The 16908-nt window shown below is 34.0% G+C and overlaps 1 protein-coding gene across 1 annotated transcript in view; it reads right to left on the reverse strand.

Annotated features, from left to right (window-relative positions):
• Positions 1-3016: 3016 nt before the first annotated feature.
• Positions 3017-16908, reverse strand: part of LOC120344762 (uncharacterized) — a 28271-nt gene continuing 14379 nt past the window's right edge. Inside the window, exons 29-66 of the mRNA XM_078113136.1 lie at positions 16712-16798; positions 16336-16422; positions 16084-16230; positions 15920-15985; positions 15436-15507; positions 15047-15133; positions 14668-14754; positions 14440-14577; positions 14054-14140; positions 13684-13770; positions 13432-13578; positions 13050-13136; positions 12814-12960; positions 12437-12523; positions 12185-12331; positions 12024-12089; positions 11500-11571; positions 11123-11209; positions 10438-10524; positions 10186-10332; positions 9805-9891; positions 9569-9715; positions 9192-9278; positions 8940-9086; positions 8779-8844; positions 8255-8326; positions 7878-7964; positions 7187-7273; positions 6839-6925; positions 6215-6358; positions 5692-5763; positions 5300-5386; positions 4959-5045; positions 4730-4867; positions 4384-4470; positions 3930-4001; positions 3709-3795; positions 3017-3132 (exon numbers count right to left, since the gene is read on the reverse strand). Of these exons, the coding sequence (XP_077969262.1) occupies positions 3094-3132; positions 3709-3795; positions 3930-4001; positions 4384-4470; positions 4730-4867; positions 4959-5045; positions 5300-5386; positions 5692-5763; positions 6215-6358; positions 6839-6925; positions 7187-7273; positions 7878-7964; positions 8255-8326; positions 8779-8844; positions 8940-9086; positions 9192-9278; positions 9569-9715; positions 9805-9891; positions 10186-10332; positions 10438-10524; positions 11123-11209; positions 11500-11571; positions 12024-12089; positions 12185-12331; positions 12437-12523; positions 12814-12960; positions 13050-13136; positions 13432-13578; positions 13684-13770; positions 14054-14140; positions 14440-14577; positions 14668-14754; positions 15047-15133; positions 15436-15507; positions 15920-15985; positions 16084-16230; positions 16336-16422; positions 16712-16798 (3699 nt within the window). The 3' untranslated portion in view covers positions 3017-3093. The remainder of the gene's footprint in view (positions 3133-3708; positions 3796-3929; positions 4002-4383; positions 4471-4729; positions 4868-4958; positions 5046-5299; positions 5387-5691; positions 5764-6214; positions 6359-6838; positions 6926-7186; positions 7274-7877; positions 7965-8254; positions 8327-8778; positions 8845-8939; positions 9087-9191; positions 9279-9568; positions 9716-9804; positions 9892-10185; positions 10333-10437; positions 10525-11122; positions 11210-11499; positions 11572-12023; positions 12090-12184; positions 12332-12436; positions 12524-12813; positions 12961-13049; positions 13137-13431; positions 13579-13683; positions 13771-14053; positions 14141-14439; positions 14578-14667; positions 14755-15046; positions 15134-15435; positions 15508-15919; positions 15986-16083; positions 16231-16335; positions 16423-16711; positions 16799-16908) is intronic.

The raw sequence follows: 16908 nt of genomic DNA on the forward strand, positions 1-16908 counted from the left end.
TTCCGAGCGTGCCAGAGATCATCAATCTTCTATGGAGCATCTGGACAATGCAGTAAAATACCGAACATTCGGAAATGTTAATATTGCAGCACAGTTGGATGAAGGACGCGCGGTTTCTATTCGTCGGCACAACCAAAACGTCGAGAAAAACCGCCATGTTCTCGGTCAATTGATAGATGTTTTGAAGTTCATTGGTTGTCACGAGCTGTCCCTCCGTGGGCACGATGAACGGGCTGGCTCTTCTAATAGAGGGGTATTTTTGGATATGGTGGAATACACCGCATCCCTAGATACAGTATTGGAAGATCATCTTGATGCCGCAACTGTTTCGAAAGGGACATCTAAGGATATCCAAAATGATTTGCTCGACTCAATGTATAAAATTTATTTACAACATTTGGCTCTGGAAATTGAGAATGCCAGTTCCTTTCGATTCAGTCTGACGAGACAACTGACATCACGTGCGTTTCCCAACTGGCTGTAATTTTTCGGTTTGTGAAAGATGGCAAACCTACCGAGAGATTTCACAGCTTTGTACCAATCGTTGATCGCACGGCTTGCGGGATATCGGCTGTACTGAAAGAAGTGTTACAGCCTTACAACGCGAATTCAAAATTGATAGCTCAAACTTATGACGGCGCGGCAGTCATGAGTGGGTCGAAACATGGTGTTCAAGTTTATATAAAAGAAGATTTTCCTCATGCGCATTTTTTACATTGTTATGCACACCAATTTAACCTCGTTATTAAAAATATGTGTCTTGATACCCCTCTCGTCCGTATATTTTTTGCAAATGTTTCGGGGTTTTCTTCAATTTTTTCCGTTTCGCCGAAGCGCTCTGACCTCCTTCGCCAGATATGTAGCCGCCGTCTCCCAGCTTGTGCACCAACACGTTGGAACTTCCAATCACGCGTGGTGCAGGGCGTGTCCGAAATTAGGTCTGAGCTCATTGAGTGTTTCAATGGCATTCAGAGCTCTCCGGGTTGGGACGAACGCTCTGTGAGGGAGGCGGCAGGTCTAAAGCGTCTGCTAGAAGATGGTGAGTTTTCATTTTTTCTCCACAATATTCTATCACGTGGATGTATTATACGGCGCATTGCAGTCAAGGCTAATGGATGGAGCGTCTGTGCAGTTGTGTATTTCAGACTTCTGCGATGCTGTATCTCGTATCCGGGAAACAATAAAATACGACGACACATGGAGTGCTTCTTTACGCCGCGGGCAAACAACGCAGCGTTTGATTTTGTCTGCAAAGGAATGCTGTGACATTCTGGTGAATCAAATAGGCGATCGTCTGCGCACTGAACACCTTGCCGCGTTCTCTTTGATGAACCCCAAAAATTTTTCAAAATTTGCACGTCAATTTCCCATCCATTTGTTGGCTACTGTCTCCAAATTTTACCCCATGATAAACGTGGGTAAATTGGAAAATGAATTGCGATGTATATACACCAATCAAACTTTTTTGAACATCACATCAACTTGCGCGCTCTATGGGTTCCTCATAGATAACACTCCAGTAACTACCTTTCCGGCGTCTGCAAAATTTCTGGACATCATTTTGACGACGCCTATTTCTTCCGCCGACGCGGAGCAAACATTCAGCACGCTGAAGCGTATTAAAACGTATCTCAGAAACACAATGAAGCAAGATAGATTAAATTCCTTGGCTGTTTTATCCATTCACAGAGACGTTATTTCTGGGATGCATGACTTTAATCAGCGCGTTATTGAGCAGTTTGCTTCCAAGAAACCGCGCGTGTTGCCTACATGTTCAAGCAGTAGAAGTCTAGCAGCATATATATCTATGAGTGAGCGACGCATGTCCTTATCTTTGCATTACCGTTCCTTTCTTCATAGTAACGTTTTAAACCTTATTTAAGGTTTTGTCTGCTTTCCCGAAGTTTCTGTTAATATGTCATTGTATTTATCGAAGCATGGACTTGGTGGTGGCGTAAGATCGATAAGTAATAATATGATGCTGTAATCTGGCAATGGCGTTACGTTTCAAGTTTGACAAATATGAATAACATTGATGATTTAAATCTAGTAATATACAAGTAATATAATATGAATATTTTTCAAAACACAATGATTTAAATCGTAATTTTATGCCTCCATTCTGCCATTAGCCATTTTGATTAGTCAAGTATCCAGATTCGAGTATTGGCCCTGATCTAGTGAACCGTCAGTTATGCACCTGAATCTCACGCAATCATATTTTATCATGTTCCTATATATATATCAGTTTTTTAAGTCGAAATAATGTTCGCATACAACTAATTATCCTGCCCGCCCCGTACACTCAAGATGATAATTACTATTAAAGGAATATTTGCATTTTTCTCATCAGATAAAATAATCGCTCGATTTATGTTGCATATGACAATAGATAAAAATATGACAATAGATAAAATATTTAATCGCTGCTATTGTTCAGAAGTACAGCTGAATGATATGGTGAATTATTTTTATAATTACTGTATATCAATTGAATTTCCCCGACTTTTATTTCTACATTCTCTTCCAAATCATATATGATGATTCATATCAATCTTGTTGGTTAATTATTGAATGAATAAGTTTCTCTTTGTGCTTATTGCTTTCATTTGTTTCAATTTTTATTAACTCGTTTTTAATCTTGGTGTCGCAGACTTATGATGACTATCTCTGGTCCTTCGCGACCTCCAGTCAATTGCAATGAAATCCATTACTGTAACGCATAATTACTTTTTCCTATTTTGAATTTGTGTTGTGATTTCTTGCACGACGAAATAAACTTATTGTCTATTTTGAAATATTGGAATTGGCATTTTTTCGATGGTATCGATACATCTCTAGTAACTATCAAAAGCAATATTAATGTTTCGTATGACACCCACTGACAATAACATCTGCTAGATATAGCTACCATTGTTGTGTTTTTATTGTAAGTACTCGAACATAGCTCAGCAGCGACTGCTCGGACAGTTTTAGCTGTTTGGCAAAAAATGCGAACAAACTTTGTCAAACGAAAGAAATACACAAAACAGATTTTCTGACTAGAAAATTTTATTGAAAAAATTAAAGTTTCATCGTTAAAATCTTTTGAATTCACGGAGGTGGAGGTTCCTCTAATTGTGAATATTTCATCTGTAAATGAAAGTAGAGAAATGGTTTCAACGCTCGTTACCAAATAAATTTCATTAAGCAGCAATTTGTAATCAATATAACTCGAAAACAGAAATGGATATTTATAGATTAATAAATAAAATATTTAAATTGAGTATTATTGCGATTAACAAAAAACAATATGCATATATATGTTATATGCTTTACATGCATTGTATGCTTCCTAAAACCCTCATGTATTCTTTTATTAATGAAGCGAAATTTGAATTTTGGTATCTGATGTTTTCAAATGTCAACTTTCTCCCTGAACTAATCAGTGTCATAAATATTCGCAAATCAGCATAAAGTTATTGGGCCGACGCCGCATGGTAACGAATACCATTCAAACAAATGTAAAAAAAATATGATGACAGTACATTTGCACCTGTAAATATTTGAGCCCACGGGTCATTTAAACCTAAGGTCATTTTCACCCGAGATATATCTGTATAGGGCAGCATATGTACAATTGTCCCTGGTTACAAATGTGCGTGGGTGCGAATGTCTTGCTAATATATAATAGCTCAATAGTCGTATATCATATATATATATAGATACCTTGTCTTCGCCGTCCAAAACAGAATTTACATTTTCGGACAGAAGACTAAGAATATCATCATCTCCAAATGAAACATCTTCTTCTTCCTATTAAATTCAGACTTTTTATTCAACACAAAACAAACTAAAATTTAATAAATGACATTTCATACTGCCTACTTAGATTATTTTCTAAATCTCCGTTTATGCATCTTTTAGATGTACGATAAAAAATTACAAACCACTGAAGCCAAATCAATTTTGTCCGGAAGGGAAATGAGAACATCTTTCGAAAGAAGTATTTCATCTAAAAGCTGTGGTAAGAAAATTAAACGTTTGTTAACAAGAAGAATCAAACGCTGTAACAATTCCAGTTGACGGTTTATATATAAAGTTATTAAGCAAACGTCTCATTGTTGTAAATGTCATTCAAACAGATGTAAAATAAACTTAGTGACAAGACATGTGCACTTGTGGACGCATGCGGCCCGCAGTTTGGACCACCCTGACATAGATTGTTTATATTTATATGATCATCAAGGTTTCATTGAACAAAATGAGGCATTCACTACTTTTGGGGAGCAAATAAATAAAGTTTGTCTCTAAATCTTTTGAAGTTATTCCTTTCCACGAGCAATTTAAACTCAACGTCATTTTCAACTACAATAACTCAATAGTCGTAAATTTTATAGTTACCTTGTCTCCACCTTCCAAAGCAGAATTGGCCTTTTCTGGAATAAGACTAAGAATATCACAGTCTTCAAATAAAACATCTTCTTCGTCCTGTCAAATTTAAATATTGTAGTTTACAAAAAACAAGAACCTAGCTATACTATAATTCAACAGACATTTTGAAACATGATTCTTGTACAGTACTGTATATATTTAACTGTAGAATTGCGTTTGTTGAAGAAAAAATAAGTGAAAGAAACCCAATCAAAACTTCGAGTTCCACGTTTCCCAATAGTCCCACGTGTCTCATTTGTCTCACGTATCTAAATTAATATTTATACGCTATACAAGTAAATTTATATAATCAAACCTTGTCCCCAATGTCCAATGCATTTTCTGACAGATGACTAGGGATATCATCGTTTTCAAATGTTGTACGAACCATTCGGAAAGCGTCGCATTCAGCATTTTTTACTGGTGTTTGATATTTGTTTGATGTGGTACCATCCTGGAAATAAAGATGCCTCTCGAAATAACTATATGGCATTTTCTTTAAATATATATAGATGATGAATTAATGAACAAGCTAAAAAACAAACCTTGTCTTCACAATCCAAGGCAGCCTTGACCTTTTCTGACAGAAGGCTAAGTACATCATCGTCTTCAGATGTAACATCCTCTTTGTCCTGGTAAATTTATATTTTGTAGTTTACACAAAACAAAGACCTAACTATAATTTAACTGACTTTTGAAACGAAGAATTAATCCAGTCTAAATGAATTCTAACACTGTATATATTTTCTTGGAAAGTTGCCGTTGGTGAGGAAAAAATAGGTGAAATGAACCCAATGTATAGGCTAAACGGTGTAAATTTCGTTACGACTCGCTCTACGTATCCCACCTAACATTCTATATTACAGGTTAATTTACTTATACAGACCTTGTCTTCACTGTCCGATGCAGAATTGACATTTTCTGACAGAAGACTAAGGACATCATCGTCTTCGAATGTAACATCCTCTTTGTCCTGTTCAATTCATATTTCGTAGTTTACACAAAACATGGACCTAACTATTTTATAATTCAACCGACTTTCGTAAGACGAGGAATTATTAATCTTGCTTATCTATACTCTTAGCTACTCTAAGAATTTGTAAATAATTAGATGAAGAATTTTGCTTGTTAAAGAAAAAATAGGTAGAATGGACTCAATATGCAAATAATTACGTAGATCAATTAACTAACTAATATTGTTTCATTCAACGAAATAATCCCACTCATGTATTTATTTATTGTAGTTCTTATATTTGGCAGGATGAAAAATTTACAAACCTTTGGAAGCAAATCAATATTGTCGAGAAAGGAAATGACAACAGCTTTGAAAAAAAGTATTTCATCTGAGATCTGTGGCAGAAAAATTTTGTTAGTAAGGTGAATAGAACGATTGACAAGTCCAGTTGACGTTTTTGGAAACTTTATATATAAATTATATTGATTGCTACCTCATTAAATTCAAATTTTTCATATGTTTTCACGATCATACAAAACAGGCTTTTATTCTATTGCCTCGTTTTTTTCATTTTATAACGAATCATTTAATGTCGATAATTACTCGGTACGATATTCTTGACCTCGAAAGCAAATATTTACGAAAAGCAGTGCATTCCTTTGTTGCAGAAAAATGCAAATTCCACTTGTTTTGTTAAATATTATTACGCTTTGGGAATATAGAACAACATTAGATATGGATAGATAACATTCCGGAAATAGATGCGTGAATCGTACATGGTGCATCACTTGTACCACGTTTCCAAATTAATTATTATATATTACAGGTAAATTTATTTAAACAAACCTTGTCTCCACCGCCCAATGCAGAATTTACATTTTCGGACAGGAGACTAGGAATACATTCGTTTTCAAACGTTGAACGAACTTTTCTGATGCCGTCACATTCAGCAATATTGACTGGAGTTTGGTATTTCTTAGATGTGCCATCCTGAAAATATAGATGCGTCTCGAAATACCTACTTCGTAATTTTTTCAAATATAAAAAATGAATTCAATTTGATTCTATTTAATATTGAGTTAATATTAAACAATCTTTGTCTTCGCCGTTCAAAGCAAAATTTGCCTTTTCCGACAGAAGACTGAGGACATAATCGTCTTCCAATGTAACGTCCTCTCCGTCCTGTTAAATTCATCTTTCGAAGTTTACACAAAACAAAGACCTAACTAAAATTTGCCCTACTGTTTGAGACGAGTGAATAATCCTATCTTTTCAAATTTAAGTACTGTATATATATAGCTGAAGAAGTGCGTTTGGTGGAAAAAAAATAGGTGAAAAAACCCAATAAAGAATGTCTCAAAAATTTCGTGTACGAATTGTTCCACGTGTCCGAAAAGTCCAACGTGTCTCATTTGTTCCACGTATCCCACTTAACATTCATATATTACAGGTTAATTTAATCAAACAAACCTTGTTTTTACCGACCAATGCAGAATTGACCTTTTCTGACAGAAGACTAAGGACATCATCGTCTTCAAATGTAACATCTTCTTCGTCCTGTTTAATTCATATTTTGTAGTTTACACAAAACAAAGACCTAACTATAATTTAACGAACTTTTTAAAGACGAACAATTAATCCAGTCTATTCGAATTCTTGCGTTGGGTAAAAAAAAAAAGTGAAAGCAACCCAATGGAGGGTGTCTCGAAAATTTCGAGTACGACTTGTTTCACGTGTCTCAGTAGTACATGGTGCATCCCTTGTACCACGTTTCAAAATCAATATTTAAATATTACAGGTTAATTTAGTTAAACAAACCTTGTTTTCACTGTCCAATGCAGAATTCACATTTTCTGACAGAAGACCAAGGATATCATCGTCTTCAAAGGTAACATCCTCTTCGTCCTGTTAAATTAATATTTTGTAGTTCACACAAATCAAAGACCTAACAAAAATTGCCCTACTTTATTAGACGAGTGAATAATCTTCTCTTTTCAAATTTTTGCAATGTATATACTTAAATGGAGAATTGCGTTTGGTGAAAAAAAAAATGAAAGGAACCCAATGTAGGGTGTCTCGAAAATTTCGAGTAGCCTACGACTTGTTCCACGTGTCCCAGCAGTACATGGTGCATCACTTGTACCACGTTTCAAATTAATATTTATATATTACAGGTTAATTTACCCAAAAACTTTCTCTTCGTCCTGTTAAATTTATTATATTTTGTAGTTTACACAAAACAAACACCCAACTATACTATAATTTGAAAGACATTTCAAGACGAAGAATAAATCCAGTCTATTTATACTCCTGTACTGTATATATATATATTTAGCTGGAGAATTGCGTTTGACAAAGAATAATGAAGTAAAAGGAATCCAATGTAGAGGGTATCTAGAAAATATCGTGTCCCACTAGTTCCATGTGCCCCAATAGTCCCACGTGTCTCACTTGTCCCACGCATCCCACTCAGTATTTAAATATTACAATTTAATTTACTTAAACAAACCTTGTCTTTAACGTCCAATGCAGAATTGCTATTTTCTGACAGGAGACTAAGAATGTCATCGTTTCCAAATGAAGCATCTCCGCCGTTCTGTTAAATTTTGTTATTTAACTCAAAACACAGACCTAACTGTTTTAAAATTTAATTTGTAAGACGAGGGATTAATCTTGCCGAACTACATTCTTAGCAACACTTCGAATTTGTAAATAATTAGCTGAAGAATTCCACTTGTTGAAGAAAAAAAAAGTAGAATGAACTCAATATGCAAATAATTATGTAGATCAATTAACAAACCACTAATATTTCATTCAACGAAATAATCCACTCCTGTGTTTATTTATTGTAGTTCATATATTTGTCAAGATGAAAAATTCACAAACCTTTGGAAGCAAATCAATATTGTCGAGAATAGAAATGACAACAGCCTCAAAAATTAGCATTTCATCTGAGATCTGTGGCAGAAAAATTAAACTTTTGTTAGCAAGGTGAATAAAACGATATAACAAATACAGTTGAAGCTTCTGGAAACTTTATATATGAATTTTAATGATTGCCAACTCGTTAAATTTGAATTTCCCATTCATTTTCACGATCATACAAAACAGGTTTTTATTCTATTGAGTTGTTTCTTCATTTTAAATCGAATGATTTAATATCGATGCTCGGTTATCGATGCTCAGTTACTCGGTTTAATATTCTTGACATCAAAAACAAATATTTATGGAAGACAGTGCATTCTTTTGCTTCCAGGAGATTGACAATTGTACTCGTTTTGTTAGATATTAAACAGTTTGGAAAAGTATAAGGCAACATAGAATATGGATAGATATTCTTGAGCATCATTCACCACTAACTGGTTTGAAGTTAGGTATATAAAATTGTACTTTAAAAATGTTGTACGAACTTTTCTGATGACGTCGCATTCAGCATTTTTCACTGAAGTTTGATATTTCTTTGATGCGGTGTCATCCTGGAAATAGATGCGTAAATAGTACATGGTGCATTACTTGTACCACGTTTCCAAATAAATATTTATATATTTAAGGGTAATTTACTCAAACAAACCTTGTCTCCACCGCCCAATGCAGAATTTACATTTTCAGACAGGAGACTAGGAAAATATTCATTTTCAAATGTCGAAGGAACTTTTTTGATGCCGACACATTCAGCAATATTCACTGGAATTTGGTATTTCTTTAATGTGATGCCATCCTGAAAATATAAATGCGTCTTGAAATAACTACTTCGTAATTTCATTCAATATAAGAAATGAATCCAATTTCATTCTACTTAATATTGAGTTATTAATAAACAAACCTTGTCTTCGCCGTTCAAAGCAGAATTTGCCTTTTCCGACAGAAGACTGAGTATATCATCGTCTTCAAATGTAACATCCTCTTCGTCCTGTTAAATTCATATTTTGAAGTTCACACAAAACAAAGACCTAACTAAAATTTGCCCTACTTTTTGAGACAATTGAATAATCCTATATTTTCAAATTCTTGCACTGTATATATTTAGCTAGAGAAGTGGGTTTGGCGGAAAAAAAAATAAGTGAAAGAAACCCAATGTAGGATGTCTCGAAAATTCCATGTACGTCTTGTTCCACGTGTCCCAGCAGTACATGGTGCATTACTTGTACCACGTTTCCAAATCAATGTTTAAATATCACAGGTCAATTTACTTAAACAAACCTTGTCTTCACCGTCCAATGCAGAATTTACAGTTTCGGACAGGAGACTAGGAAAATATTCTTTTCCAAATGTTGAAGGAACTTTTCTGATGGCGTCACATTCAGCAATATTTACTGGAGTTTGGTATTTCTTTGATGTGATGCCATCCTGAAAAAATAGATGCGTCTCGAAATAACTATTACGTAACTTCTTCAAATATATAAAAAATGAATAAATGAACAAGCTGGTAAACAAACCATTTCTTCAATATCCAAAGCACAATTGGCCTTTTCTGACAGAAGATGAAGGACATCATCGTCTTCAAATGTAACATCCTCTTCGTCCTGTTAAATTCATTTTTTATAGTTTACACAGAACAAACACCCAACTATACTATAATTTGAACGACTTTTTTGTGACGAAAAATAATCCAGTCTATTTATACTTTTCTACTGTATATATCTAGCTGGAGAATTGTGTTTGGCAAAGAAAAATGAAGTAAAAGGAATCCAAAGTGGGGTGTCTCGAAAATGTCGTGTCCCACTAGTTCCATGTTTCCCAATAGTCTTACGTGTCTCACTTGTCGCACGCATCCCACTCAGTATCCATATATTACAGTTTAATTTACTTGAACAAACCTTGTATTCAACGTCCAAAGCATAATTTACATTTCCTGACAGGAGACTAGGGATATATTCGCTTTCAAATGTTGAACGAACTTTTCTGATGGCGTCACATTCAGCAATATTCAATGGAGTTTGGTATTTCTTTGATGTTATGCCATCCTTAAAATATACATGCGTCTTGAAATAACTTTTTCGTAATTTGTTGAAATATAAGAAAATAATTCAATTTCATTTTACTTAATATTGAGTTAATGATAAACAAACCTTGTCTTCGCCGCTTGAAGCAGAATTTGCCTTTTCCGATAGAAGACCAAGGATATCATCGTCTTCAAAGGTAACATCCTCGTCCTCCTGTTTAATTAATATTTTGTAGTTCACACAAATCAAAGACCTAACAAAAATTGCCCTACTTTATTAGACGAGTAAATAATCTTCTCTTTTCAAATTTTTGCAATGTATATACTTAGTTGGAGAATTGCGTTTGGTGAAAAAAAATGAAAGGAACCCAATGTAGGGTGTCTCGAAAATTTCGAGTAGCCTACGACTTGTTCCACGTGTCTCAGCAGTACATGGTGCATCACTTGTACCGCGTTTCAAATTAATATTTATATATTACAGGTTAATTTACCCAAAAACTTCCTCTTCGTCCCGTTAAATTTATATTTTGTAGTTTACACAAAACAAACACCCAACTATACTATAATTTGAAAGACATTTCAAGACGAAGAATAAATCCAGTCTATTTATACTCCTGTACTGTATATATATATATTTAGCTGGAATTTGCGTTTGACAAAGAAAAATGAAGTAAAAGGAATCCAATGTAGAGGGTATCTAGAAAATATCGTGTCCCACTAGTTCCATGTGCCCCAATAGTCCCACGTGTCTCACTTGTCCCACGCATCCCACTCAGTATTTAAATATTACAATTTAATTTACTTAAACAAACCTTGTCTTTAACGTCCAATGCAGAATTGCTATTTTCTGACAGGAGACTAAGAATATCATCGTTTTCAAATGAAGCATCTCCGCCGTTCTGTTAAATTTTGTTATTTAACTCAAAACACAGACCTAACTGTTTTAAAATTTAATTTGTAAGACGAGGGATTAATCTTGCCTAACTACATTCTTAGCAACACTTCGAATTTGTAAATAATTAGCTGAAGAATTTCACTTGTTAAAGAAAAAAAAAGTAGAATGAACTCAATATGCAAATAATTATGTAGATCAATTAACAAACCACTAATATTTCATTCAACGAAATAATCCACTCCTGTGTTTATTTATTGTAGTTCTTATATTTGTCAAGATAAAAAATTCACAAACCTTTGGAAGCAAATCAATATTGTCGAGAATAGAAATGACAACAGCCTCAAAAATTAGCATTTCATCTGAGATCTGTGGCAGAAAAATTAAACTTTTGTTAGCAAGGTGAATAAAACGATATATCAAATACAGTTGAAGCTTCTGGAAACTTTATATATGAATTTTAATGATTGCCAACTCGTTAAATTTGATGTTCCCATTCATTTTCACGATCATACAAAACAGGTTTTTATTCTATTGAGTTGTTTCTTCATTTTAAATCGAATGATTTAATATCGATGCTCGGTTATCGATGCTCAGTTACTCGGTTTAATATTCTTGACATCAAAAACAAATATTTATGGAAGACAGTGCATTCTTTTGCTTCCAGGAGATTGACAATTGTACTCGTTTTGTTAGATATTAAACAGTTTGGAAAAATATAAGGCAACATAGAATATGGATAGATATTCTTGAGCATCATTCACCACTAACTGGTTTGAAGTTAGGTATATAAAAATGTACTTTAAAAATGTTGTACGAACTTTTCTGATGACGTCGCATTCAGCATTTTTCACTGAAGTTTGGTATTTCTTTGATGCGGTGTCATCCTGGAAATAGATGCGTAAATAGTACATGGTGCATTACTTGTACCACGTTTCCAAATAAATATTTATATATCGAAGGGTAATTTACTCAAACAAACCTTGTCTCCACCGCCCAATGCAGAACTTACATTTTCAGACAGGAGACTAGGAAAATATTCATTTTCAAATGTCGAAGGAACTTTTTTGATGCCGACACATTCAGCAATATTCACTGGAATTTGGTATTTCTTTAATGTGATGCCATCCTGAAAATATAAATGCGTCTTGAAATAACTACTTCGTAATTTCATTCAATATAAGAAATGAATCCAATTTCATTCTACTTAATATTGAGTTATTAATAAACAAACCTTGTCTTCGCCGTTCAAAGCAGAATTTGCCTTTTCCGACAGAAGACTGAGTATATCATCGTCTTCAAATGTAACATCCTCTTCGTCCTGTTAAATTCATATTTTGAAGTTTACACAAAACAAAGACCTAACTAAAATTTGCCCTACTTTTTGAGACAATTGAATAATCCTATATTTTTAAATTCTTGCACTGTATATATTTAGCTAGAGAAGTGGGTTTGGCGGAAAAATAAATAAGTGAAAGAAACCCAATGTAGGATGTCTTGAAAATTTCATGTACGTCTTGTTCCACGTGTCCCAGCAGTACATGGTGCATTACTTGTACCACGTTTCCAAATCAATGTTTAAATATCACAGGTCAATTTACTTAAACAAACCTTGTCTTCACCGTCCAATGCAGAATTTACAGTTTCTGACAGGAGACTAGGGATATATTCTTTTCCAAATGTTGAAGGAACTTTTCTGATGGCGTCACATTCAGCAATATTTACTGGAGTTTGGTATTTCTTTGATGTGATGCCATCCTGAAAAAATAGATGCGTCTCGAAATAACTATTACGTAACTTCATCAAATATATAAAAAATGAATAAATGAACAAACTGGTAAACAAACCATGTCTTCAATATCCAAAGCACAATTGGCCTTTTCTGACAGAAGATGAAGGACATCATCGTCTTCAAATGTAACATCCTCTTCGTCCTGTTAAATTCATTTTTTATAGTTTACACAGAACAAACACCCAACTATACTATAATTTGAACGACTTTTTTGTGACGAAAAATTAATCCAGTCTATTTATACTTTTCTACTGTATATATCTAGCTGGAGAATTGTGTTTGGCAAAGAAAAATGAAGTAAAAGGAAAACAATGTGGGGTGTCTCGAAAATGTCGTGTCCCACTAGTTCCATGTTTCCCAATAGTCTTACGTGTCTCACTTGTCGCACGCATCCCACTCAGTATCCATATATTACAGTTTAATTTACTTGAACAAACCTTGTATTCAACGTCCAAAGCATAATTTACATTTCCTGACAGGAGACTAGGGATATATTCGCTTTTAAATGTTGAACGAACTTTTCTGATGGCGTCACATTCAGCAATATGCACTGGAGTTTGGTATTTCTTTGATGTTCTGCCATCCTTAAAATATACATGCGTCTCGAAATAACTCTTTCGTAATTTGTTCAAATATAAGAAAAGAATTCAATTTCATTTTACTTAATATTGAGTTAATAATAAACAAACCTTGTCTTCGCCGCTTGAAGCAGCATTTGCCTTTTCCGACTGAAGACGAAGGATATCATCGTCTTCAAATGTAACATCCTCTTCGTCCTGTTAAATTAATATTTTGTAGTTTACACAAAACAAAGGTCTAACAAAAATTGCCCTACTTTTTGAGACGTGAATAATCCTATCTTTTTAAATTCTTGCACTGTATATATTTAGCTGGAGAAATGCGTTTGGTGAAAAAATAGGTGAAAGGAGCCCAATGTAAGGTGTCTCGAAAATTTCGTGTACGACTTGTTCCACGTGTCCAAAAAGTCCAACGTGTCTCATTTGTCCCACGTATCCCACTTAACATTCATATATTACAGGTTAATTTACTCAAACAAACCTTGTCTTCACCGTCCAATGCAGAATTAGCCTTCTCTGACAGAAGACTAAGGATATCATCGTCTTCGAATGTAACATCTTCTTCGTCCTAACAAATTCATATTTTGTAGTTTACACAAAACAAGAACCTAACTATACTATATTATAACGAACTTTTCAAAGACGAAAAATTAATCCAGTCTATTTGAATTCGTGTACTGTTTATATTTAGCTGGAGAATTGCGTTTGGTAAAAAAAATCAAGTGAAAGGAATCCAATGTAGGTTGTCTCGAAGGTTTTTTGTACGACTTATTGCACGTGTCCAAGTAGTACATAGTACATCACTTATAGTATACCACATTTCCAAATTAATATTTATATATTACCGGTTAATTTACTTAAACAAACCTTGTCTTCACCGCCCAAAGCAGAATTTGACAGGAGATTAGGGATATATTCGTTTTCAAACGTTGAACGAACTTTTCCGATGGCGTCACATTCAGCAATATTCACTGGAGTTTGATATTTCTTTGATGTGATGCCGTACTGAAAAAAATAGATGCGTCTCGAAATACCTACTTCGTAATTTCTTCAAATATATAAAAATTGGATTAATGAACAATCTGGTAAACAAACCATGTCTTCAATATCCAAAGCAGAATTGCTCTTTGCTGATAGAAGACTAAGGACATCATCGTCTTCAAATGTAACATCCTCTTCGTCCTGTTAAATTTATATTTTGTGTTTAACACAAAACGAACACCCAACTATACTATAATTTAAACGACTTTTTGAGATGAAGGATTAATCCAGTCTATTTATACTCTGATACTTTATATATAAGCTGAAGAACTGTGTTTGGCAAATAAAAATGAAGTGAAAGGAATCCAATGTGGGGTGTCTCGAAAATGTCGTGTCCCACTAGTTTCATGTTTCCCAATAGCCCCACGTGTCTCACTTGTCCCACGCATTCCACTCAGTATTTAAAGATTAGTTTAATTTACATTAGACAAACCTTGTCTTCAACGTCCAAAACAGAATTGGCTTTTTCTGACAGGGGACTAAGAATATCATCGTTTTCAAATGAAACATCTCCGCCGTTCTGTTAAATTCCAATTGTTATTTATCTCAAAAAACAGACCTAACTATTTTAAAATTTAACAGTATTTTGTAAGGCAAGGGATTATTCTTGACTAATTACGTTCTTAGCTACACTTCAAATTTGTAAATAATTACCCGGAGAACTTTTCTTGGTGAAGAAAAAATAAATAGAATGCAATCAATATGCAAATAACTATGTAGATCAATAAACTAACAACTCATATTTCATTCACCAAAATAATCCCACTTCTGTGTTTATTTATTGTAGTTCTTATATTTGTCAAGATGAAAAAATTCACAGACCTTTGGAAGCAAATCAATATTGTTGAGAAAGGAAACGACAACAGCCTTGAAAAATAGCATTTCATCTGAGTTCTGTGGCAGGAAAATTAAACTTCTGTTAGCAAGGTGAATAAAACGATATAACAACTTCAGTTGAATTTTCTGGAAACTTTATATATCAATTTCAATGATTTCCAACTCGTTGAATTTAAATTTCCTATTTATTTCTACGATCATACAATACAGCCTTTCATTTCTATTGAGTTGTTTCTTCATTTCATATCGAATGATTTAATATCGATTCTTACTCGGTTTAATATTCTTGACCTCAGAAACAAATATTTGTGGAAGACAGTGCATTCTTTTGCTTCCAGAAGAATGACAATTGTACTCGTTTTGTTAGATAGTAACATAGGATATGGATGGATGCGTTTGAGCATTATACACCACTAACTGGTTTGAAGTTAGGTTTATAAAAATGTACTTATAAAAATGTTGTACGAACTTTTCTGAAGACGTCGCATTCAGCATTTTTCAATGAAGTTTGGTATTTCTTTGATGCGATGTCATCCTGGAAATAGATGCGTAAACAGTAAATGGTGGTGCATCACTTGTACTACGTTCCCAAATAAATATTTATATATTAAAGGTTAATTTACTCAAACGAACCTTGTCTCCACCGCCCAATGCAGAATTTACATTTTCAGACAGGAGACTAGGAAAATATTCATTTTCAAATGTAGAAGGAACGTTTTTGATGCCGACACATTCAGCAATATTCACTGGAATTTGGTATTTCTTTGATGTGATGCCACCCTGAAAATATAAATGTGTCTTGAAATAACTACTTCGTAATTTTATTCAATATAAGAAATGAATCCAATTTCATTCAACTCACTATTGAATTAATAATAAACAAACCTTGTCTTCGCCGTTCGAAGCAGGATTTGCCCTTTTCGACAGAAGACCAGGGATATCATCGTCTTCAAATGTAACATCCTCTCCGTCCTGTTAAATTCATATTTCCTAGTTTACACAAAACAAAGACCAAACTAAAATTTGCCCTACTTTTTTGAGACGAGTGAATAATCCCATCTTTTTAAATTCTTGTACTGTATATTTTTTAGCTGAACAAGTGCATTTGGTGAAAAAAAAATAAGCAAAAAAACCCAATGTAGGATGTCTTGAAAATTCATGTATGTCTTGTTCCACGTGTCCGAATAGTCCAACGTGTCTCATTTGTCTCACTTATCCCACTCAACATTCCTATATTACAGGTTAATTTACTCAAACAAACCTTGTCTTCACCGTCCAATGCAGAATTGACCTTTTCTGACAGAAGACCAAGGACATCATCGTCTTCAAATGTAACATCCTCTTCGTCCTGTTAATAGTTTACACAAAACAAGGACCTAAATATACTATAATTCAACCATCTTTTAAAAGAGGAAAAATAATCCAGTTTATTTGAACGCTTGTACTGTTTATATTTAA

The sequence above is a fragment of the Styela clava genome, chromosome 5 (genome assembly GCF_964204865.1).
Source record: "Styela clava chromosome 5, kaStyClav1.hap1.2, whole genome shotgun sequence".
Classification (NCBI taxonomy): domain Eukaryota; kingdom Metazoa; phylum Chordata; class Ascidiacea; order Stolidobranchia; family Styelidae; genus Styela; species Styela clava.